Source organism: Cydia splendana, chromosome 12 (genome assembly GCF_910591565.1).
Source record: "Cydia splendana chromosome 12, ilCydSple1.2, whole genome shotgun sequence".
NCBI classification, from domain to species: domain Eukaryota; kingdom Metazoa; phylum Arthropoda; class Insecta; order Lepidoptera; family Tortricidae; genus Cydia; species Cydia splendana.
The window spans coordinates 5,771,109-5,791,385 of record NC_085971.1 but is presented as its reverse complement, the minus strand read 5'-3'; the positions used below and the strand labels follow the sequence as shown (position 1 = coordinate 5,791,385).

The 20,277-nt window shown below is 41.7% G+C and overlaps 1 protein-coding gene across 1 annotated transcript in view; it reads left to right on the top strand.

The window, feature by feature from the left end:
* Positions 1 to 20,277, top strand: part of LOC134795371 (unconventional myosin-IXa) — a 35,086-nt gene that overhangs the window by 8,366 nt on the left and 6,443 nt on the right. The window contains exons 2-7 of the mRNA XM_063767200.1: positions 13,583 to 13,696; positions 14,296 to 14,445; positions 15,700 to 15,887; positions 17,323 to 17,488; positions 18,290 to 18,462; positions 18,629 to 20,122. Of these exons, the coding sequence (XP_063623270.1) occupies positions 13,583 to 13,696; positions 14,296 to 14,445; positions 15,700 to 15,887; positions 17,323 to 17,488; positions 18,290 to 18,462; positions 18,629 to 20,122 (2,285 nt within the window). The remainder of the gene's footprint in view (positions 1 to 13,582; positions 13,697 to 14,295; positions 14,446 to 15,699; positions 15,888 to 17,322; positions 17,489 to 18,289; positions 18,463 to 18,628; positions 20,123 to 20,277) is intronic.

Sequence of the window (20,277 nt, the reverse complement as noted above, 5' to 3'; positions counted from 1 at the left end):
GGTGGCGCGTTGATTATATTACACTTAGTTTATCAAATCACTCGAGCAGTTTAATTCCCCATAATAATTTAAGTCCTATTGTAATATATATGCAAACAATATATAATTACGTCTTGTAATCCGTTTTAGAGATGGCGTATTAATGTCACTTATTTTTATTTAAGTATTTTTCCATCTGACAGTTTCCATTTGACAGGAACAAAATGAACGAATGAACGAATGATTTTGGCATAAAGTAGTCGCAAACCCGAAACAATGTGTGCACACGGCGACCACACTTTATGTCACTTTGTGTCATGTGTCGACCCTTCCCCATTTCTGGTAACTGTGTCGACACGGCGACGACTCTGCGACTGGAATTGTGACCGAAACAGACGGTGTCGACACAAGATGTGTCAACACCGCGTCGTAACGGCGACTGGAAATGGTTGTATGGGTAAGCATTGTCGACATTATTTATGCATCCTACAAATTACAAACAATGTACAAACTTACAAAGAGAACGTACAGTAAATACGTGAGGCCGATTCTGATCTCATAATCTGTAACGGGTTTGATGTTATTTTGATACGACCTTGACGCCACCCACTAATCTTAACCTTTTGGACGGCAATAACCGATATATCCGCACCGCAGGTTCAACGCCAAATACCGATTAATCGGTCACAGACCACAGAGCATCATAGACCTACGTGCATATGCAAAAAGTTCAATTTCAGTTTTGACACCTCGGTGACGTGGCGTCCGCGTGACAGCTTTTGTGTTTGACACGGCGTCGACATCAGGCATCTCGATCGCATTTTTTGGTGTGTGTGAGAATGAGAAGCCAACATTATGACGATAATTATGAAAACCATCGGGATGGGCCTCCATCTCATATGAGCATAGCGTAGAGTAGAGCGTAGCACGGTAATGCGTGCTGTAGCTTGCACGCGTGCTAGGCTCGTGCAAAAAGATGCGCGTGCGTCGCTCGAGTTTTTGCGCGCGAGAATGCGAATTGAGCTGTCGCCGCGGAGCATCCGTCCGACGCGATGACAGTTACACTTGCTGTCATTTGAAATGTAGAGATATGAGGCGTGCACAAAAAGGGAACGCGGAAATATGTACACGTCATATAGGGGACTGGAAGATTTATGTCTTGGAAGATCAATTAACAGGCTGTACAGCTGATTATTGTAGAGTCCGTCTAAGCTACTTTGCACCGACTTGGATTGAACAAAGTGAGGGGACAGAGTGTTATTATAAACTAGAGATGGACCGAGTATTCGGTAATTATTCGGTATTCGTCATATTTTTCAATGTTCGTATTCGGCCGAATAGTTCGGTTCGAACTGCCGAATATTTACCGAATAAACAATTTTTTTTGGCAGACAGTTTTGTACAGAAAATGACAGCCAAGGCGTCTCCAGTTACTAAATGCTCTAAGAACATTTCACAAGAATTTAAAAAAAGGTTACGTATTATTGGCGTTGATAAAACATGTCGTTTTCTCTATTGCGACTGTTTAAATATCAGCCCTACATCATTCGTCATTCATTTAATTTAAGAGCTGGGCTCTTGTCGGTGCAGCGTAATGAAGTTGTCTCCACCTTGGTTGATCTGAAGCGAGCCCTTTAGTGTCCTGGTACCTACGACACGGCCCCTACATGCTCCTTTACTTGGCTCATATAACTCAGCCCTACGACTAATTAAATTTAATAAAAAGGGCAATCTAGTACTTAGTACCCTGGTAATTAAATATTGCCGTCTTGGCAACTTCCTTGTTTAGTCTTCTTTGCGTTGTCCCGCCTTTACCTATACAAGTTTAGTGTCAAAGAAGTAATTGAAGCTTACGTGTGATTATGTTAACACCACGCCATGAAAATTGCCGTTATTGTTTGTTGCGTAAAAGACATCAACGCACTACATAATGTGGATAAAATGTATCAGTCAGGCGAAACTGAACTTTGTTTCAAAGAAATAAGGAGTAAAATACGTAAAAGGTCTGTTACATCGCTGGTAAACTTATTACTTTACGGTTTTGCACCTTAATACGTAGTAATAGAGTGGAAATGTGTATACAAACCTGTTAATCACACGCGCTATGTTTGGCTCTGATCAGGCAGATCAGGAAAAACAGGTGACATTGTCTTACCTTGTGCTTTCTTTGTTGTTGAGTGATAATGGTTTCTAAGAGTATGTCAAGTGTTTCATCTAGAATGAGATGAGTCATTAATTGATAAGAGATATTATGAGAAAGAAAACCAGATTTTACCAAAAAAGTGTGATTCCATAGAAACTAGCAATAACGTTTTATGCTTTTAGCGTAGAGCCCTTGATCTAAGGCCAAGCTATGTAACAAAAAAGTCCAAATTGAACCTATAATATACGAAAAAAGAGTTAATTTTATTTTGTTTTAAAATTGAACACAACAAATGCAATTATGTTCCAATTCAACATGATTTAAATTTTTATCGAACTTAATAAGTACCTACATATATACTATCAGTCCTACCGTGAGCCTTAGGAGGTTAAATAATGTAACCTAGCTTACCGCTCAGAACAAACTACCTACATTTCAAAGCTTACTAGCCCTCTTAGTCTACAATATGTACTTCATACCATTTGAACCGCGGGACCTAACTAGTTAGTATCGTATATGTTCTAGTTCCAGCTGAATTATCGGCTGTACACTGTACCGGTTCTCCGTCGCTTTATGTCAGTAGTTGTCAACCTATTTTGTTGCTAATAGAATCCTTAAAATTGTATTGGCATTGACGGTATCTAACATGGGAACATGATCCTATTCCGGACTGTTCTCGTGGCTGTGTCTCTCGGGCTGTGGTCCATGAAACCCAGGTTGGCAACAACAACTTAATGGACTGAAATAGATGAACCTTTCAAAGATTGCATATTACTCGAGAATTTGGCGCCGTGGCCGGGCGCAGTGGTCAGGTTACCCAACTAACATTAGGCGCTAAATATAAGGGTTAAAAGAGTTCTACATAAGCGTTTGTTTACTCCAGAGGTTCTATTGATGTTCTAAAAATAGGAGTTATAGCCGGCTATAACTCCCAAATACCCCCGGATTGGGCACAATTTTTATCACCTTGGGTTGTAAAACGGCGCTACAATAGAGAAATAAGAGGTATAAGAGCGCTAAATTAGTGCTGTAATAGCGTTGATTAAGTACTTAGGATTTAAAAGGGTGCCAAATAAGTTACTACTAACTATTTGAGTAGTAGTGTAGGGCCATATAGATGATACTTTGAGCTTTAGATGGTATATTAGCATTCAAAGTCAATATTTGTAACACTCAAGAAGGTAATTGCGCATTTTTTCCTTAGCCGTATCTGCTTTGGTTGCAATGAAGTGAAATGTAATGGCGGATAAATAAAAGCAAATAATTATTTTAGTTCACTGATGCCGGCGGTATCTGCGGATCATAAGATGGCGAAATTAATTACACTGTCAATAACTATATGTATTACTAACAAAATTTTAAAGGGCCTCTGATCCTTTGCATATTTATCTGAATATAATATTTTATTATTTGTGGTCCACCGTATTATAGGACTAGGAGGATACTAACATTAGGCCAAAATTGAGTAAAAGTATCGATTTTTATTAAGTATTTACGTTCTAATTAATAGTTTTTGTTTTGCTTATTGATTCATCGGTCATCTCAACATGGCGCTATAGGTTTAGGTTGCAAGTAAGACTCTATTAACAGTATAAGATGTACTAAGGTATTGAATAACGCTCGTCTGCGACTACATGATCTATAATAGTGACTCGTAACTTCTCTTTTCGACTGTAAGTGATACAAGAGAGTTATAAGTAGCGATTGCGATACACGGAGCTATAAAAGACTTTTTATCGCCTGTTTAGAACCTTAAGTGAAAATTGCAGCTGCTTATTACTCATATAGATGTTAAGGTGCTAGAATTCACTTTGAGCTATAATACTAGCTGCTTAAGATGCATTATAGCGGCCAAAACGGCTACGGTGGATCTTAAAGCTATACATGGACCTCTTAAAGACCTTGATATCACCAGAGCCTGTAAGCTTAGAATATTTAGCTATTCTACAGCCGTTCTATGTCTTTAGGTGATAAAATAAGTGCTAAGTGTCGCCTAATTGTTTGTTGGGTAGTCGCGTAAGCTGAAAATGCCGGTTCGAAACCGGCGTCGGTCACTGGAGGGCCTGGAGTTTATAAACTATATATAGAAGTGTGACTACATAAAATTTATTTAGAGTGTAGTCTATTGTATAAGCGATAAAACACAAATAGAAGACTAAACTTAAAGGCGACTTCTCTTCTTCGTGCCCACTATCGAAATCACAGACCCCATGAGGTTCGCGAACCTCCGGTTGGCAACCAGTGCTCTACGTAGACTCTATATAGATTGTAGAGCAGTAAATTGTGCCGCTGATGTAATCAAGTCCGCGAGTGCTCCATTTAGGCCGAGCTTGAGCGGACCTGTGTGCTTTCACAACGTTGCAACACGACCCCAGCTTGTATTCGTAGGTATAAGCTATCGGTATAGTTCTCAAATGCAAGGATATGTACAATAATTATTATAAAGCCTAATTAGGCTTTATGTTCAGTACGTACTAAAAAAACCATTATACAAATACGTATTCATATATGTAAGTATTTGTGTTTTTTTTTTACATTATTACCTACACGCTTTTATTAATCATACTTACTAAAATTTTAGAAACTTTAACTCAACCACGGTATTTTTCGTTGAAAAACTATTTCAAACTTTATTACACAGTAAAAGTTTTAAATTATACAAAGGCGAACTTTATGCTAGAGGCATTCTCTACTCCCTGCCAGTTAACCCTCGGGCCAAACAGAGATCAAACAGTAATAGTGTGGGAAATATTTACAATGTACTTCATTCACCAAAATCGGTACAGCAGAGTTATAATGCTGGAACATACGACACAAACAAACATACTCACATGCAGACACATACATAGACGGCTAAAACTATAACCCTTCTCGTACTCGGTTAAAAAATAACTATAAGAATACAAACAAAGACATAATAACAAAACAACAAACAGTGTAACAAACAAAGACAGTATTTTAAACATCAATTGACTCTATAAATAAACAACAAATCAATCCACTCACGCAAAACCAAATGTGCACAAGATCTATGCATGCAAATGCATTTGACTCGTGTCGCGCGTGGCATCACCACGAGATGCTGCTTTTATTGCCTACCTCAAGCAAGTCATAATAAGTATGATCTCCCATGATTCCATATTAATATGGAGCTTGAGGTCAGGTTATGCTGGTGCGTGAAGCGACATGCTTGGCAAGTGTTATTGTTGGTAACGAGAATTGTGCGGTAAACGCGCTGGCCGTCTTACATTGTAACATTATGTATCTGTGACATCGCACGAGCCTGAAGTGCCGCTGGCAATTACGATGGTACGATGGGAACGCGCGGAGAATGTGCATGGCAGCGAGATAATTTCATAATCGTCTTTGTTGCATGGTGATGTGAAGATTTTGAAGCGACTCTATACTACTAGGATATTTTCAAAATGCTATTTTTACTCATGCCCGACATACCAGTCGCGAATTACATCATATACTTTGTTTGCCACAATCGGTAAAATATCATATTCATATCACATCATATTCACTTAAGGGAATTTAATTGCTCTTAGGTAGGTATCATACGCGCTTATTATATGAATGAATCATTTGCTTTTTTTACTTCACTGCCTTCGTTCAGTTTCTGATATTGTGTTCTCATCGTTGGATGTGCTATGGGATATTTGTGGTTCTCCATTCAAAGTTTGCTGTCTATTTAAATCTTTAATGTTTTGATATGTCTTGTTTATGGCAATTATAAAAGAATTACAGACGGCGCATGGTTGGTTAATAGGTACAGGCTGTACCTAGCTAATGTATAGAAACCTAACTTGGTAGCTGATTGCAGTTCCTCAGTCTATTATAGGATATAGTGATAATGTTATGGTGATAATAAACACTATACCTATTTAATGTAGGTTAGTTATGGACGCGAACTTCTGCCAGGGCTCAGATGTAGCCAGCTTGGCACCTGCCTTCTGCATTCAAGGCGTTTTGTACGTATCTGTAAGCTCATCCCTAGCGTTATTTGACCCCTGGATCCTTAAAACTATGCGTTACTAACATTCAGCCATATATTGGTCGCGTATACCGAAATCTGTAAGATTTGTGAACCGCAGCGTATCACTTTCCGTGGTATTTACAACTTAATGGCAACCGCGCTTCATTACTCCTGCTGCGTTAATTGTGTTACGCCACAGAACAGCAAAAACTTGCAAGTATAAATGCTTTAAATGTCTGTTTGAAAGGTTCAAGGCTTATTTCCGGAACACAGACAGTGTACTTTTCACAATCAATCAGGATTACCAGTCTTAAAGTAAAATTTTCAACTAGCTAGATTAGTTCATAAGTACTTAGTCATAAAATATTGTTTATATTTTCCCCACTTGACGGTAGCTAAGCTAGCCGCCTAGGGGCTGTCCATAAATTACGTCACCTATTTATGACGGTTTTTGACCCCCCTCCCCTAAAATCATCCAAAAATCATGCTTCAAATGACCCCGTTTCCTCCTACGTCATGCTACCATCATCCGATGTCCAGACCCCCCCCCCCCCCTAATTTTAAATGACGTAATTTATGAATAGCCCCCTAGCGGTAGGTCATAGTACACTTGGGAAGCGTTCTTCCCACAACTTTTGATTCGGGGACTTACTTAACGAATGAATACTGCTCTTCTCTCTGTCTCCATCTGCGTCAACTTTCTCCCTCCCTCAGTCATCATCCCTACAAATATGGCAGCGGCCCATTGATATTTTTGTTTAAATTTATACATCCTTTAAAAGCCCCTGGCTCTGTACAAAAACGTCATCAGTGGCGGCATTTCTCACACGTGGCAACTCCTTTAATGTCGAGATAGACTGACTCAGGGGCTGTCCATAAATTACGTCATCGATTTTTCGCCAAATATCATGCTTCGAATTACCCCGTTTCCTCCTACGTCATGCTACCATCATCCGATGTCCAGACCCCCCTCCCCTAGTTTGAAATGACGTAATTTATGAATAACCATAGCCCCTCAGCAGCACCAAGTTATAATATTTCTTTTTAAAAGGGCTGTTAATTCAAATGGCTGCATTATTTTAGTTGACGGCAGTTCTTTGCGGCCAGCGCGCAAGCACGAGAGTTATGTTATGATAATCTAAGCTTCGCGCGTGCGCGTTCTTGTGCGCGAGCCTAGGATGCGTGTGCGGCAAAGAGCACATGAGAAAGACAGAATCAAGCGCCATCATTTTATCTAGTGTCTTTAGGCCGAGTTATTCGCACTGACCTTTTTTTAAAATAGTTTTCTATCTGACTGGTCGCCTTTGGCTGACCAGACCATACCAGACTGTGAATTAAATGAGTAAATGTAAAAGAAGTAATAAAACCGGGCAAGTGCGAGTCGGACTCGCGCACGAAGGGTTCCGTACCATAATGCAAAAAAACAAAAACAAAAAAAAAAGCAATAAAAAACGGTCACCCATCCAAGTACTGACCACTCCCGACGTTGCTTAACTTTGGTCAAAAATCACGTTTGTTGTATGGGAGCCCCATTTAAATCTTTATTTTATTCTGTGTTTAGTATTTGTTGTTATAGCGGCAACAGAAATACATCATCTGTGAAAATTTCAACTGTCTAGCTATCACGGTTCGTGAGATACAGCCTGGTGACAGACGGACGGACGGACGGACGGACGGACAGCGAAGTCTTAGTAATAGGGTCCCGTTTTACCCTTTGGGTACGGAACCCTAAAAAACTATCCGATTTCTCATATTATACGGTCAAGAGTTTAAAATCTATCACATACATTTTGGAGGCTTATAGGTATCCATCACATACCTATAAGCCTCCAAAATGTATTCCTGCTTTTCTGTCAGAATTAAAATATCATCATACTCCCTCAATGAAGCCGTGGAATGCGAAGAACTGTGAGAGGCGCGAGGTTATGAGTAATTGGTGCAGAGTGTGCGCGCCGTCATTATAGACACCTGGCCATGCATTCCATTGGCTGTGCAATCTCAAGTTTAACATAACAGAAAACCAGCGTAAATGAGACCTCGAGAACCTTAACAAGTATACACGTCGTCAGGTGCATCTATACCGGCGCGCCTGAGCTTTCGATTGGCCTGTTCTTGGCAAGGTTTTGGAATATCCTATAACATTCCCCACCGAGCGGACAGAATACTTCCGACTAAAGAGTGGAGACAATTCTATTTGTTCCGCGGGCAAAAACTATCTTACAGGCACGCAAGTTCACTATGTGGCGGGCATACTAGATATAATGCAATTGCAGTCGCTTATTGTTACGTTACAAATGCCGATTCCCGTATATATTTGACTTGAGTTCTTCAAATAAAGACTCCAATGTCCTTTGTGACCGTCTTAGGCCCACTTCCACCATCCCACTAACCCGGGGTTAAGCGGTTAAACCGTTAACCCAGTGTCAAATAAAATTGTTCTGGTAACCATAGTAACTCCAGGTTTAACCGGTTAACCCCGGGTTAGTGGAATGGTGCAAGTGGACCTTAAGGTGGTATTCTACCTATCCAATACCTTTGTCCAATGTATATTGCGTCTCATATTTTTCTTTAATGAGAGTTAGAGTAGGCGCCCACGAGCAACTTTGTCTCCGCAACTTTTTTTTGTCTCTGTCGCACTCAAGTGTCGAAGTCAAGTACATGGACATAAAGAAATTGGACAGGTGGAATACCACCCTTACGAATAAGTGTAGCTTACTGTTTGATTGCTTTTGGATCATGCTATTAATAATCTTCATTAAGTACAATATCATTAAAACGGCCTTGTCCATCGCCGGAAATGCCCAGGATGCCTCGCGTCTGTTCACGTTCACGATTTCTCGCATATCTACAGAACAGAATGACTCAGTAGTGAATTCAAAAGAATGTGACTTTTGGCTGTAGAGCAATATTATACTACTCTTTGCTGTAGAGTGTAGAGTTCTCACAGTCATGATGAGCTGCAATTAAATTTAATAATTTCTATTTCTTTTTTGTTTGAAAGCGGAAGATTCTAGGTAGGTACTACGATTGTATTGTGTATTTATTACCTACTGAGCTAATGAGGACAATTTATATCTGAAATTCTCTGGCAACATTATTTCCCGGTTATTGCCGCTGAAACGACAAAACTTACGTTGCTTCCCATTCTTACTGTAAACTTCATAAAAAAGTGTTTGGTCACGAAATATTATTTGCGTTTTGATACGTTGTACATACTTACCTAATGGATAATTGGATATGTTTACTGAGCTTCATAGCGGACAGGCACATTGCAGTGTTGTATTGTATACACTTGTTGACTGCTTGTAATGTAACTATTTGTACACAGGTGCTTTGACAAACTTTTTGCTGAGAAGTGGTTGCATTGCAGGTCACCTCAATCATGGGGTGACCTCTTTTTGCCAAATTTGGTGAGGCACATCAGATCGTGAATGGAGATGTGTAGTTTTGGATGAAAGTGGCCGGAGAGAGGCCGCGGCCACGGGCCTCTGTCCTTCGATCGCGGGGGCTAATAAAAAGGTTTTTGACGCTATTCAAGGCACCATTTCAAGTTGCTTGGGACTTTAATACGTATTTCAGAAGGTCCAGGCTCGATTGGCGCTGCAGTGCTGCGCTCGCGCGACCGGTTGTCCGCTCTCCCCCCTCGCCTTTATGCCCTCGGCCCCCTCAAGCCCTCCGTAATAAGATCAGGTGAATTCCACATTCGAAATCGTAAACTTAACATTGCAAGGGTTTTTTACTAATAGCCGATATCCTCACAACTTGTTGGTGTTGTTGGGACGCGACCGGGCCGAAGAATGTGGAAACACCTGTTGCAACTAGTTGTAGACATTACTACAAGCTCCATGCAAACGGGTTTTTTGAATTTTCCCATGAAAGGCCTAACGGTTCCTCTTGGATCTAGAGTTATTTGACTTCGAGAGAGGATCTTCATACCTATCATTTCAAGTTTTATTATGATAGTGACGTTTACATTTTATTAGTAGTAGTTATACTTAATGTAGTGTATGCATTTTAGTGTTGGTAAATTCAATGATGTATGCAGTCTTACACACTGGACCTGTGTGTTATTGTAATTTTCTTAGCTATGGAAGGAGTCCTGTGCCCGTAGTAGTTAGGACGGCGGATATAGAATTTTTTAGATTGATAATGGATCAAACTACGAGTACGAGTACTTAATACAAAAGGAGCTCAATATTAGAACATGTGTTCGGATGACTTGTTATGGAATACAGGTAAAGATAGAGTGAATATTTAGATTATAGAGCGGTTCAAAGAAATTAACTTACCTACATTTTCTTATGCGCGTTTACAAAAGCATACCCAAGTAGCACAGATTAGCTGTATAGCAGCCGCATAATGAAGTACGAATACGCTTGAAGCTGGAATATAAAAGCGGCATAAGAGCTGTATAAGCGTCTTTTCAGCTTTTATAACTCTTAAATGGGCACAAATTAGGCAGCCTTAAGTTCACATAGCTACTTAAGAGCGTTGTAGCAGCAATTTAACGGAATTATAAGGGGTAACAGGAGTTATAAGAGATGTATATTGACTGGGTAAGAGACCACCAGTTACCCTTTATTCAGCTAATATGTCACATGTGCGCCCTAATACCGGGAAAGATTGACGTTGGGCTGAATAAAAGATAATTAATAACATACTTTTACACCTCTGCCTTAAAAATCAGCTATTATATTTCGTATAGTGACGACGAACGCAGAGGTGAACATATTTATATTGAAACAAAAACGTTAAGCGCAACGACACCATAAGTCATTTTGTTAAAGTGTTTAGTTAAATGTTTGTACATGATCTTTTATATATTAATGCGAGAAAGATGTTTGGGAATGCAAGTTTATTGACATTATATATATACATTATCTAAGAAAATTTCAGTGCGCCACAAAAATAATCAGTATTTATTTAAATAAATGATATAAATAAGCTATGTGTAAAAAATATTTCAGTGGTTTGGACAGAATTATGAGATAAAAAGTTAATAATACGTTATAGGAAGTACTAAACTAATGATTTAGGTTAAGAACTCAGGCACAAAACCTTATTATTACCCTTAAAAGTTGGAAAAGCAATTTCAATTTTGTAGGTTATATACAAATGTATGTAATAAAATGGCGGTCAATGTTAAAAAGCAACGTGAACCTTTAAAATTCTAATATGCAGCATACGACTGTTATATATCTGACAAAGATACTTAAGTGAACCACTATACAGTCCAAGTCGTTATTTCGATACACGAGTGAACCTCTAAACAATTATAAGGCATCTTGTGAACGTTTAAACAGCCGCTATGCAGACAGTCCCAATGGTAGTATAATAGGCTGCTTAGCGGTAAACATGTTCAGCGCTAAGCCGTATTATGCGCCACATGTGTTCGATTATACGTCTATTGGTTTCATAATAGTTCACTCGTTCTCCCTTATAATAAGTCAGCGAAACAAAAGCTGCTTTAGCGGTAAACATGTTCAGCGATAAGCTGTATTATGCGCCCCATGTGTTCCATTATACGTCTATTGGCTTCATAATAGTTCATTCGTGCTTCCTTAAAAAGTCAGAATAATAAAAGCTGCTTAGCGGTAAACATGTTCAGCTATAAGCTGTATTATGCCCATGCCCCATGTGTTCCATTTATACGTCTATTAGCTTCATATTAGTTCACTCGTGCTCCCTTAAAAGTCAGCGTAATAAAAGCTGCTTAGCGGTAAACATGTTCAGCGATAAGCTGTATTATGCGCCACGTGTGTTCCATTATACGTCTATTGGCTTCATAATAGTTCATTCGTGCTTCCTTAAAAAGTCAGCGCAATAAAAGCTGCTTAGCGGTAAACACGTTCAGCGATGAGCTGTATTATGCGCCACTTGTGTTCCATTATACGTCTATTGGCTTCATATTAGTTCACTCATGGTCCCTTAAAAGTCAGTGTAATAAAAGCTGCTTAGCGGTAATCATGTTAAGCGACAAGCTGTATTATGTGCCACATGTGTTCCATTATACGTCTATTAGCTTCATAATAGTTCACTTGTGCTCCCTTAATAAGTCAACGTAATAAAAGTCCACAATTACCTCCTTATACAGCACATGGCGTAATTTTATCCACTAAACAGACCTTATAACGGTTAAAGCATTTGATAACCCTTAAAGCTGTATAGGGTCGTAGCAAATATACCTTTATATCACTCTTTGCATATTAATGGTAGTTTTCAGAGCCGTAATGCAGCTTTTAATCAGCCCTAAGCTATATAAATATCACTGAGATCTATTATACAGCTGTAGGACCACGAGTGTGCTCTTATAAGTGTCTTAATACGCACAGAGCGTTAGATAGAACTAAAAGTGAGTAGTTATAGAGCTATCTGTGCTACTTGGGTAGGAAATATTATCAAAGTGTTTTCCTTTGGAAATGTACCTGCCTACATGCGATAGGTTGTTGAAGTTTCATATTAAACAAATCTTCGGCAACATGTCTGACATACTTAGTCAACCACGCGCGAACTCCTGGTTTGGGAAGTCTTCCTGAACTGCTGATTCAGTAGAAAACGAAGTTCTAACATTGCAGCGTTTCTTATACAACAACAACAACAAAAATAACAACAACAACAAGGTAACAAGAGTAGGGCGGTATATCGTGGGTTGGTAAGAACAAAGCGTTTTCGTTTCCGATTTTCTCTCACTGCCCCATTTGGGTTTAGTAACCCGTAATACCCGTATATTATTGGCCAGTACTGCACAAACACTTAAAAAACCATCACTTCTGTAGCCGAGTAATGAGCTAGTGTTGTCAAGTTCCCGGTATTGGCATGCTCGCGGCGTGGCGGTCATTTCCCGCCGTTGTTTTTGTCGGCATCGGCGCACTTTCATTGCGACTCGCGATGCACTTATAAGATATCGTGTTCCTGTTCCACGAGCTAAAAACTGTATCACTTACCTAGAACTAGATTTTAATTCACGATTTGTTTGATGGTGAAGAGATATGAATAGGTTAGATCTTCTTCATGTAACTTAATTATTATACGTGTTTTTAAAGTTGCGCTACTCTGCTCGCGATATGTAAAGTGATAATAAATTTGGGTACATACTACGACATTCCTACATTTATTTATGACAGAGAAAAACTATTCGAAGGAAACGAATAATTCACATCTGTTAAGAAATTTAATCTTCTTCCTCGCGTTTTTCTGGCATTTTGCCACGGCTCATGGGAGCCTGAGGTCCGATTGACAACGAATCCCAAGAATTAACGTAGGCACTAGTTTTTACCAAAGCGACTGCCATATGACCTTCCAACCCAGAGGGGAAACTAGGCATTGTTAAGAAATTTAATGTAGGTATGTATACACAGTCCGCAATTCGCACTTTCTCTTTCATTCTTGGAAGGATTATCCTTCATTCTTGGATCCATATAAGAACATAAGATACTTGAGATACCTAAGATGTTGCCTGACACCATGATTGTTGTTTGCAGACGCGTCGTCATCGAACGAGGCGGTACACCTGCAGCGGCGGCTGCTGAGCCTCAGCTCCGAGCTGGTGACGCTGCGGAACCACCTGCATGTGGGCGCCAACGCCCCGCAGACAGGTAACATCTGGAACATGAAGCTGTTCGTGTTAGAGGCTATATACAATCCTTTGTTCACTTCAATCTTGTTTGATACATTTTCTGATCTATTCTGATTGCAACCAATTTCCGATTCCGAATTCCCAGCGGGACAGCCGTTTATTTATTAGAAATAATTGCAAAAACCTTGTCAATTTCGTAAAATTCGCTAAAGGATCTCCAGTCACAGGGTTTTTTACCTAGAAGATAATGGGATGCGCGTTAAACAAGGGTATGCTAAATGGCGAATAATTATATCCTGTCTGACCTGTCCGCGTAGCCAACATGCCAATTGCTTACGCTCCGTAGCGATCGGAACGCAACTGTTACTGTCGCACTAATATGATGGAAGAGTGATAGAGAGACACAAAGCGTTTCGTTGTCGAAGCGATAGCGATTTAACCTTGGCTAGGCCGGCTGTTTTTAATACGCCTTGCATATGGAACTGTGTGTCTATTATACACGCGCTACGTACTAGAAGGGAAGTAAGGGATCCTGCTGACCGACTATCTATTTGCCAGTCCTTAGAGGATTCACCTTTAATTTTCGGAGATTTCAACTGACATATTGATGATGAACAGCTACAGGTGGAGCCAGCGCTGCGCCCACCAAGCCTGGCACGCCGCAGCCAGCCGTCCCGCCGCGCGCGCCTCACCTGCTGCCGCCGCCGGCGCCACCCGTGCCGCTCGCGGCGCCGCCACAGCTCCCCACTCACCCACCCGCTCCGCCAGGTAATGATGAGAAGCTGTTGGTACAGCTACCTACCCCGGCACGCCGCAGCTAGCCATTCCGCCGCGCGTGCCGCTCCTGCTGCCGCTTTTGTAAAGAACTTACAAAATAAGAAATCCAGAAACAATTTAGTTACTTTACGCTATTTGAAAATAATAAAAGGTCAAAAGGACTAGAAAAGTTCGACATAAAGACATACTGACGTAAATCATTGATCTACAAAATTAAGATATTTTTTCACCTCAGCAGCTCGAACAAGGGAACCTTGCTTCTTAAAAACAGTGAGCAAAATGCGATTTTGCTCACTGAGTGAAACAAAATGACATTCAAGTGACCTTTATAGTCAAATGTCATTTCAACATGCGGGGTCTAATACAAGTTCGAAATACTTGGGTTCTATTATCTCTGTCCCTTTCACACTGTTACCAAAAAGAAACAGACAAAAAGAAGTTAAAACGACATTCAACGGTATATTGACGGTTTATAATAGACCCCCGAAAACTTCAGACCGCATCGTTCCAAACCACGTACGAGTTCTTAATAATTAATTAATAAAAATAAAGTTTAAGATTTGATAAAAAGTGATAAAATACTAGATTTTAATTAAAATAATGAACTCAAAAAATACACAGATTATCACGCAAAATTAATTATTTTACTTTTAAGAATTTCTACCATAGTTGACAAATAGTACGTATCCGCAATTCGGACCGTACCTTAAAAAGTTTTTTTTTACAAAATAAAAGTTGTCGATTTAAGTGTCAGTTGATGTTCGTTATTTACATACTGAAATTTATTATTACATTTTGTTTTTGTGTCGATTGCGGTAATTATATAAACTTAATTGTTTGTATATCTTAAGAAAACATGAGTGCAGGTATTAAGTTATGAAGAAGGATTACATTTTTCAAGTTGTCTAATAGGTATGTTCTCACTGCTCAGGTGAAAAATGTTGTGTACTACACGAGATCAAAGTTATTTACATCTCGTGCGCTTTTGAGTACCTTATTACTACGCTCAAGATTCTAAATTATTAATTATAGAATCTTTCGCTTGCACGGGACTCAAAATAAGCACTCGAAGAAATATCAAACTTTGATCTCTTGTTGTACAAATAACTATTTTCCATTAGGTATCATTTATCACATCTCTTTTAGCCGCATTTTCCTCGAAAATATCCAAAAAGCTAACCTCGTTAATCATGCATTCCTGATGCTATTGCTATATCATAATAAACGTATCGTAACGTGTTACAGAGAGCAGATGGCGCGGAGGCGCAGCGCCACCAGCGCCCGTGGCGCCCGCCGCGCCGACGCCGACGCCAACGCCGACCGGCGCGAGCGGCGCCACCGACGTCGACGACCTCATCCACCTGCGCGGCCCGCTCACGGAAGACGCTGTGGTGCGCGCGCTGCAAGCAAGGTTCTACCATAACAAGTTCTACGTAAGTTTTATTTGGTTTAAACTTTTGGTATAGTTGTCACATGGACAGATTAATCACCCTTTAAATCGAGTAGGGGGATTTAATTGACCTGTAGGTTGTACCTACTTGAAAAAATCTACACCTCTAGTCAGCCTCTATTGTTCGTAGTTGTAGCGAAGTTTGTGTAGTTCTACCTAACACTCCTCCTCGCTTCCCTCGTCGTCGTACCTAACGGCGACCGGCCTTAAGGTAGTTAGAATATACTGTAGCTAGCTGTATAAGTTGGTTTATAATTTATGTCATATTATATAATGTCACCCGATCATTCGTTAAAATATAGTTCTACATTTTAATCATAATACTAACTGTATGTTATAACAAGTAAAATTATTCCTAATGATCGATACATTATGAGTTTTAAAAGTAGTTAAATGTAATTATGCTAAATGTTTGTAATAAAATTGAACGGCACCCACTGAGTTAATCTCTCATTCATAATATTTTAGGGATATCACTAGGCGTTGGTTCGTATTCCTATTATTACTAATAGAGGACGCGTACATACATTGAGACACTAAAAGAATTTTATTGTAAGCGAAGCAAATGGAGACCATTAATTTTTTTCGAAACCGGCCCAAACAGAGCGCTTATTTGAAACCAATATTCTCACCATCACTGCCCGGCTATGACCGTTGCATTCTAAAACAGCTTAAGCCCAGAACCGTTATCAGGGCATAAGCCCTTTGTCTGCTAGGATAGTGGGGACCGTTTTTTGTGCTACCTGTCTCGGCGCCGGGGCAGGTAACACTACCTGCGCATTGTCACGGGATGCTTTACATTTTATGATTGTATATTTGCTACTAATGCGCGAGTAACGAGACCATAGATACGGCTTTCATTAGGTTTTATTATCGTATGGGCTCCTAGGAGTCATGTAAAGGACAATCAGCTTCTAAGAAAAATCTACATCTTTAAAATGAAAGTGTACACTTATAATAATATTATAAGGGAAATGCGCTCTAGAACTGTGCCATCTCGAATTTGACTACCTATGTATACACTTCGGGCCACTTGCACCATTCACTAACCCGGGGTCAACCGGTTAAACTTGGAGTTACCATGGTTACCAGTACAATTTGACACTGGGTTAACGGTTTAACCGGTTAACCCCGGGTTAGTGGAATGGTGCAAGTGGGCCTTATTAAGATTTAGTTGTATAGAGAAGATTCTTTATGCAGGATGATTTCTGTTTTCTCTAATCTCAATACGATTCTCACTCAGATACAACAGGGAAATCAGAAAATCCTTCATATTCCTTTAAAGAATGGAGAGGTAAAATATTTTGGTGTGTTTCAAAGTTGTAATATTTAAGAAGGTTAAGGATTTCTTTAAATGTGTCTTTATTATTTAAACTGAGTTCCCAAAATAACAGTAGATATATCTGTTCCATTTCCAGACGTGGATCGGGCCGATCTTAGTGGCATTGAACGGGTACACGGACGGCAGCAACGCGCTGACGTTATCGGCTGCTCGCGCGCAGCGGCCGGAGCTGGCACGGCTTGTGCATGATGCTGTGAGGCATCAGGCCGATACCGGTTACCCGCAGGCCATCATACTCTCAGGTACGTAAGTTGCTCAACGACAGAGTCTACTTGTAGTGAGGCTTTAAAGACATGCTCTAACTAAGCACGGCTTCATAGTAAATAAATAAATAAATATTATAGGACATTCGTACACAGATTGACTAAGTCCCACAGTAAGCTCAAGAAGGCTTGTGTTGTGGGTAGGTACTCAGTCAACAATATATATAATATATAAATACTTAAATACATAGAAAACAGCCATGACTCAGGAACAAATATATGTGTCATCACACAAATAAATGCCCTTACTGGGATTCGAACCCAGGGCCATCGGCTTCACGGGCATGGGTCACTAGTGTCACTACCCACTAGGCCAGACCGGTCGTCGATAGTTGGATCTCCAATTGCCCCCAAATTGCTTCTACGCTAAGCCTACCTACAAACAAGACCAATAAAAACGAAAATCTCCATAGGAAGTGAGCCGTTTTCACTGCTTTTTGGGTGTACGTATATAATAACATGTAGTAAGAAGCTGGTTGCGGTGCCCAATATAATTGGAGTGATCAAAGTCACGACTTCACTGGCTCGGTCACCTGGAGAGGATGGGAGAGGATCGTGCTGTGAGAAGAACGTATGTGGGGCACCCGGGTGGAAAACGTCCGTCTGGGCGTCCCAGATACCGCTGGAGTGACGAAGGACTAAAAGCCCTGGGAATACGCAACTGGCGTGAAGTGGCGCAGAATAGAAGATCTTTTAGATAGAGAAGATCCTTTTTGGGTCGCTGTGAAGTAAGTAAGTAATGTAATAAGTAGTTAATGCGTATGGTCGTTTTTATTACAGGTGTGTCGGGTTCGGGCAAGACCTATGCGTCGATGGTGCTACTGCGGCGGTTATTCGACGTTGCAGGCGGAGGGCCCGAAACCGACGCCTTTAAGCATCTGGCGGCTGCCTTCACCGTGCTGCGGTCACTAGGCGCTGCTGCTACGGCCGCCAACTCGCATTCTTCGCGTATTGTAAGTTATAAAGTCTTCTTGCAATCTATTTAAAATATATATCTACAAACTCAAAATATCTCACGAGACAGATTGAAACAAAATCATGTGAGTGTTTTTCGTGCTCATTTTAATTGCTATAAATGATTACGTTTGCTATAGGTAAACTGTTGTTTTTTTTTCTCAGGGCCACTTCATCGAGGTACAAGTGACGGATGGTGCGCTGTACCGCACCAAGATCCACTGCTACTTCCTTGACCAAACGCGCGTCGTTCGCCCGCCGCCCGGAGAGCGCAACTACCACATCTTTTACCAACTGTTAGCCGGGCTCAGCGCCGAAGAGCGGACTGCGTTGAGACTCGAAGGTTACGCGCCGCAGGATTTACGGTACCTCGCCTCGCCAGCTCCACGACGACCGGATCCTGATGACGCGTCACGTTTCCTCGCGTGGAAGACCTGCCTCGGAATCCTCGGCATTCCTTTCTTAGACGTTGTTCGAGTACTGGCTGCAGTCCTACTGCTAGGGAACGTGCAGTTTGCGGACGGCGCGGAGGGCGCCGAAACGGCTGGGGACGCCGAGCTCCCAGCAGCGGCTGCTTTGCTTGGAGTCGCAGCACCAGCTCTGCTACGTGGATTGACGACACGAGCTGCAGCAAGGGGCCGTGCTGCCGCTCGTGCGCCTGCCACAGCAGCTGCAGCAGCCGCAGCACGTGACGCCCTCGCCAAAGCCCTTTACTGCCGCACAGTCGCCACTATCGTCCGGCGAGCCAACTCACTAAAACGCCTCGGTTCGACATTAGGCACACTGTCCTCGGACTCAAACGAATCAGTGCACAACCAGGATGCGGCATCCCGTCGCGCGTCCACAAACGGCGGGCGCGGCCGCGCCGGAGCCAAGTCCATGGCGGTGCTTAACGATGCAGTGCGCCACGCCACTGACGGCTTCGTGGGAATCCTGGACATGTTCGGCTTTGAAGACGCGGCTCCATCGCGACTAGAACACTTGTGTGCCAATTTGTGCGCGGAAACCATGCAGCACTTCTATAACACACATGTTTTTAAATCGTCGGCGGAATCGTGTCGAGAAGAAGAGGTGGGCGCGGCGGCGTTAGAAGTAGATTACGTGGATAATGTACCATGCATCGATCTAGTATCATCACTGCGTGGTGGACTTCTGGCGGCCCTGGACGCTGAATGTGCAGCGCGGGGCTCACCGGAGCAATACGTGGCGCGAGTGCGAGCGGCTCATCGTGGCCACCCCCGCCTCGCTGAGCCCCGGCAGGCGGGCGCAGCTGCCGCACGCCGGTTCGCTGTGCGACACTACGCTGGAGAAGTTACTTACGACGCCAGCGAATTCTTAGACGCTAACCGTGATGCTGTGCCCGATGAGTTGTTGGCAGCGTTTGACACGCGTGCCTGTGAATTCGGCTTCGCGACGCACTTATTTGGGGCAGAGTTGAAGATGCTGGCAGCGGCGGGTGGGCCATCGGGCGGCGTGTTTCGAGCTTCACCGACGGCGGCGGCGGCGGACGGCGGCTCGACGTTGACGCAGGACTTCCACACGCGACTGGACAACTTGCTACGTACGCTGGTGCACGCGCGTCCGCACTTCGTGCGTTGCCTACGCGCCAACCACGCCGAGGCGCCCATGCTCTTCGAGCGTCAAGCCGTTGCCAAACAGGTACACATACTACTACTTATTAGCTAGGAAATACATTCAAGTTTAAATCCTTCTGCTTAGTTTTGTACAGTGTTATTGTTCTGTTTCGAGCTTATTACAAAACTGTACATTAAGTACCTACTTAATAAGTTAATAACTAAATAATCACCACCTTC